The sequence below is a fragment of the Heterodontus francisci genome, chromosome 15 (assembly GCF_036365525.1).
Source record: "Heterodontus francisci isolate sHetFra1 chromosome 15, sHetFra1.hap1, whole genome shotgun sequence".
Taxonomy (NCBI): Eukaryota; Metazoa; Chordata; class Chondrichthyes; order Heterodontiformes; family Heterodontidae; genus Heterodontus; species Heterodontus francisci.
The window spans coordinates 83,791,261-83,797,210 of NC_090385.1; the positions used below are offsets into that span (position 1 = coordinate 83,791,261).

The 5,950-nt window shown below is 42.2% G+C and overlaps 1 protein-coding gene across 1 annotated transcript; it reads right to left on the reverse strand.

The window, feature by feature from the left end:
• Positions 1 to 4,632: 4,632 nt before the first annotated feature.
• On the reverse strand, positions 4,633 to 5,511 carry LOC137377437 (syntaxin-3-like). Its single transcript, XM_068047016.1, has one exon. The coding sequence runs from the start codon at positions 5,509 to 5,511 to the stop codon at positions 4,633 to 4,635; it is 879 nt and encodes a 292-aa protein (XP_067903117.1).
• Positions 5,512 to 5,950: the final 439 nt, after the last annotated feature.

Genomic DNA, 5,950 nt, shown 5'->3' on the forward strand with positions numbered 1-5,950 from the left:
AGAGAGGACAGAAAACATCTGTACCAATGAAGAGTAAAGACCCTGCCTAAGACCACCAGCTTCATGTAGGCAGAGACTTGAGTTGGCCTTGAACTCGTCACCTGAGGAACTGTACCAGGGCTTCGCCATTGAGCCTTGACCGGAGTATAACAAGAGAAATCTGCTCCTGCGGACATAAAACAACAGCGAATCCATCCTCATAAACCTCCAGAGCTTTTCTTCAGCTGGCAAAAAAGAATTGCAGGCCTGCATCGTTTCAAGTCTTCACCCCGGGGAAAAGCAAGTGTAACAGAGAATTCTTGAAATCATAAGAGCTAATCGCATGCTACTTTTATAATCGCAATCTTTTCTTGAGTGTATGTGTTTATCTGTATGAGTATGAGTGCAGTTGTGTATATTTGGGTTTTGAACAATAAACATTTATCTTTCTTTTAAAACTTACAAGAAAACCTGTCATTTGTCTGTTCCTGACAATTAAAGCTCTCAAGGGCTAAAACACTTTTTTAAGCCCGCTGTCTTCACCGTCAGTCGAGAGGTGAATAGGGGGAGCCATTCCTATCATTCCTCTCCTATCCATAATAAAGGACATGGGCAGCAGAGGTTTGGATGCTCTCAAGACAATGGAGGGTAGAATGTGGAAGACCAGCCAGGACTGTGTTGGAATAGTCAAGTCTGGAGATAACAAAGGTACGAATGAGGGTTTCAGCAGTAGATGAGTTGAGGCCTGGACGAAGTCAGGCATTGTTACAGAGGTGGAAATAGGTGGCCTTAGTGACAGCACTGATGTGTGATTGGAAGCTCATCTTGGGGTCAAATATGACACCAAGGTTGTGAACAGACTAGTTTAATCTCATACTGTTGCCAGGTGGAGTCGGAAGCTAGGGAACGGAGTTTGGAACAGGGACTGAATACAATGGCTTCAGTCTTCCCAATATTTAACCGAAGGAAATTTGTGCTCATCCAGTACTGGATGTCGTATAAGCAGTCTGATAATTTAGCAACAGTAGAGGACTCAAGAGAGATAGTGGTGAGGTAGAGATGCGTGTAATCAACATACATGTGAAAACTAACACTGTGCTTTCAGATGGTGTCATCAAGGGGCAGCATGTAGATAAGAATTAGGAGCGGGACAAGGACAGATCCTTGGAGATAGCAGAGGTAACGGTGCAAGAGCGGGAAGAGAAGCCTTTGCAAATGATTCTCTGGCAACGATTAGATAGAGAAGAATAAAACCAGGCCAGTGCCTTCCCACCCAGCTGGACAATGGTAGGGTGGCGTTGGAGGAGGATGGTGTGATCAACTGTGTCAAAGGTTGCAGGCAGGTCGAGAAGAATGAGGAGGAATAGTTTTAGGAGTTTTGCCTCCTTTGAAATTAATGGATGGGAAGTCAGGATCAATGCGATCTTCCATTGTTCAATTTGTGCAAGACCTGATGAAATGTATTATAATCTTTGGGTTTAGTGTGAGCTGGGGTTGATTCAAATAAATTCTTAGAAAGCAATAAGAGGTGACATCTCAGGTGAATTACTCATACTGCCAGTGTCCTCTCCTTATAACACAAATACTAGTTCTACCACATCTGGTGCCATAAAGAAGGGAGCAAATCTGATCACATAGTGACATTGGCCCATCTAAATCACACTTCCATATAAATATACAATCCTCTTGATTACACCATCCAACTGCCTCTCAAGTGAGCGCAGAGTATTTTGCCTCTATTACACTACTTGGAAGATTATTCCATCTGTTAACCACTGCACACTTTACAAATAAATCTGCTCTGCAAAATTTAACATTGAATAATCAGATAGTGACATATAGACTAAAGCATTTTTTAGTTTTTTATCTGCTTAATTACACAGCTCATGTGCATTGTTAAATTACAGACTTATACTCAAGGTCACTGATTTATGGTGACAGAATAGGTCAAATTCTGTTTCTGTTACAAGAGATTCCAAGAGTATTCCTCATAATTTGGGATCGCATCCTTCCATTCTTATTCTAACAGGCTTTGGTCAACAGTGACCGAGTAAATTCCAATTTTACTACATAGCATTTAGGGACTTTGGGAATCTAATTCCATGCTCCTGTACATTTTTCCCACAAAATCATGAACTGTTACAGTAGTAAAAACAAACTCAAAGATCACAATAATGTGCTTTCCCTTCTGTCAGTATACACAATACAATAGAAAGTGGCCTTTTAGGAATTCTTCTGGTGAATTGGCAGATGGTCAGAGACACCCAGTTCACATTCAGATTATGTTTTCTTGTCACTTATAAACAGCGGATGTAGTGAATGCAAAATTAGTTGAGACAGAAAGCATCTTCTGCGACCCTTCTGCTCCTGTCTGTACTGTGACTAAAACAGTTTTGATTGCATTTACTGGTATTTGGACCTTCTCAGTATCTCTGTAAAATAGCAATAGGAAAAAAATTTGTCAAGACTAGAAGATTTCCCATGGTATTGATGCACGGAGAGACAAGGCCACATGATCTGCTCAAGCAAACCAAGGTTATAGGGTGCTGGACATTTGGACAAGAGTACCCAGACTGAGTTCAGCCTTCTTTTTAATGCCGTACATTTCTATCTTTATATTTCTAATATAAATACCTATGCCTACTTTTAAAATGAACATTGCCGATGTAAACATGGCACGCTGTAATTATACCCTTCCTGGTAATTGTATAGTTATGGTACAGCAGCACCAGAACTGGAGGAAAAGGTGTAATTACAGCAATGAGAAGTTTACAGTCATTTTCATTACAATATATGGACAAAGGAATTTATACATAGAAAAAAGTTGACATAAGGGGCAGAATTTTGGATCCGCAGTCGGGACACCAACGTTGGACACATTTCCGGGTCCTGACCTCACGTTGTGTGATGAGTAACGTGATTTTAAACGAGCAGACTTATTAATGGCCAGACAGCAAGTTGAACACCCAATTAGGGGTGGTGAAGACAAAATCGTCCAATACCTCTGCACGCTTCAGCAGCACTGCCCTGCACTCGTTGTGTGAGTGGCTGTTCCTCATCCCATATCCGAGTAGCTCAGCCCCATCTCCACGTTTGTCCACCCTTGCCTCCAGAAGTGAGGTCACGGCTGCCTGAACCTCCTACTATGCCCTTGTGGGATCACTCCCTACCAAGTACTCTAGTGCCTACAGAGCTACCTCTGTGCTACCTTTGCACACATATTGGGCACTATGTATCTCTGCCTGAGCAGCTCTCTCAGCCATTCCCCTTTAATTCACTCATACTAAATGGACCCAACTCCATGACTGGCTCTCCCCACTGGCTACCCCTTCCTATTCAGGGACGTGGTCACTTCCCTTCATGGTCCCTGTACCTGAGAACAAAAATCGCTTACAGCCTTTTAAGTGGCTGTTAATTGCCTTATTTGCATGCTCAAGTGCTGCTTGTCAGCATCCAGGTCCCAAAACCTGTTCAAAAACTGATGGGAGGCGGGACCACATCGGAGAGTTGATGGCCACACCTATTTTTGATTTTGTCCCCTTGGGTCGCCTCTGGTCCCACCTCTCTGGGATCAAAATTCCAGCCCAAAGTGCACACACATGCAAGATTTTTAATATATTATAGATAGATATTGCACTGGAGAGGGTATGGCAGATGAGTATTTGCACAGTTTCAGTTTCTATTTTTTTTCATCCCACCTTGGTCATATATGCCATTCCTCCATCACCTAGAAGCACAAGGCAATAGGTGCATGGGGACACCATCATCTCCAAGTTACCCTCCAAATCACCACCATCCTGAGCTGGATACACATTGCTGTTCCTTGATTGTTGCTGGGTTAAGATATGGGAACTCCCTGCTGAACAGCATTGTGAGAACACCTTCACAATACACAACTGCAGTAGTTCAAAAAGAAGGCCCACCACCACCTTCTTAAGGGCAACTAGAGATGGGCAATAAATGCTGGCCTCACCAGCAATGCTCACATCCTGAGAATGAATTTTTTAAAAGCTGCAGAGCTTCACAAAGGTGTGGACCAGCATATAATAGCAAGTAAGTGGTCTATCAGTGCAGAAGATTGGCAGTGTTTAGGACAGTTAACAGTCATGTTTTTCACCCTAGCTTTTGATACACTCTTAAGAACTTGGAAAGTTGGAGGGCGAACTCCCAAAACATACAGAAATCATCTTTAAAATAAAATGAAAACTCAATTAACTCAAGGAAACTATCATCGATATAAAAAGATCCCGTGGGAATTGTGCAAAGTTAACAACACAGGTATAGACTAATTGTCTCTTGTCAACTGTATCAGTGATTTTCAAATTTGTCTATCTTGGGGATAATACCCTAATTAATAGGAGCATGCTCCCACAAACCCCATAAATATTGGGGCACATCCCAGGAACCCAGAATAAATATTGACGTAACCCTAGGCTCCCCTGTGAAAACATTAACACACTCCCAGGTGCCCAATTCAGAAACACTGCTTCATCTTTAGTATATGGATCAACAGAAATAAATGTGCTAGCAAGTCAATAATGCACAGAAATCCAATGACAGACATACTGCCCCAGAGGGGGGATATGGATATCTCCAAGGACTCATTAGGTTCCAAGACCACAGCTTGAAAAATCATGAGCTGTGTGATTGTTTTTAAAATGACAACTTAGCAATGCATGGTGCACAAATGCACAGGCCCAATATTGCTGCCGCCGCTGCAGTAACTCGAGATTTCTTCTGATACTTTATTGCAGTTTTAACATGGTCTGTCGACTGCGAAGTATAGTCAACTGTTCGCAGTACATTATACTCAATGCTGTTTACAGCCTCTTGCTCAGTCACCAGTACCTCAAAGTACAGGAAGAATCCATGTAGTTCAGCTATCTGAGATTCAAGGACCAGCAGTTGCTTGTGGCGCTCATGGGCAAGAGCCAGATGTTCCTTGGCTTTCAGGATCTCCAGGTCCTGGCCAACAATTTGTGGGGCAGCAAGATTCTCCACCAAATAGTCAATATCCTCATCCTTCAGTTGCAAGCCTGCCAGCTGAGTCTGACGAACTATTTGCTGTTTCAACCTGCCAACGTATTCAGTCTCCTTCTTGTAGTGAGAAGATAAGATCTCCCGATAGCGAGCTGACAGCGCGTTAAATTGGCACTGGCGAATCCTGTATTCAACCGACAGCTCTGCGTCGTTCCTTTTCTGTGAAAGTACGACTTTCATCTCATCCAGCTGTGACTGAATGATCTTGGCCTGGTGAGTCAACTCACACGTGGCATCTTTCAGATGTTGCTTTTCCTTGTATATACTGTTTTTATCAGTCCCACAAAGCACCTTCGTTTGCTTCTTTTGAACTTCATAAATGAGCTCTTCCAGTTTGTTGAGGTTTGAGGAAGTGGCTGAAACATCGTTAAAAAATGGGTCAAATTTACTAAATCCTGCTCCTTCAAACATTGGGTTATCAATTTCACCAAGCACAATTTCTGTAAGATTCTCCTTTGCAGTTTTCATTAGCTCCTCCAGTCTGTCCTTCATTTTAGAGCAGGTGTTTGTGACTCCCTCCTACACTTTCTGGTCAAGTAATGAACTTCCCTGAATGAATCATCTGGTTTTTGTAGCTGATTGTCTCCACGTCAGTGCCAAATGCTTGTGTGCTCCAGCCAACACCCATTCTTAAACAGTCTTTTCTTTCCCTTCATCACATGGTGCCCTGATGTAAATACATGATGGGCTGAATCATACACCAAAATGTATGCTTTCACTCAACTGAAAAACACAGCTTGCACTATGGTTACATTTGATTTCATATACTAAGATCTGTTCAGCCTCCTGAAAAGGCTATCAGCCTTAAGAAAATTGTGTAGATTTCATTTTTAATACACCTTTTTTGACATAACATGTTTTAATTACAGATTTTTTTAAAATGACTGTAAACTCATCTGTGCTAGAGCCTCCCAAGCCTGAAGGGGTGAAA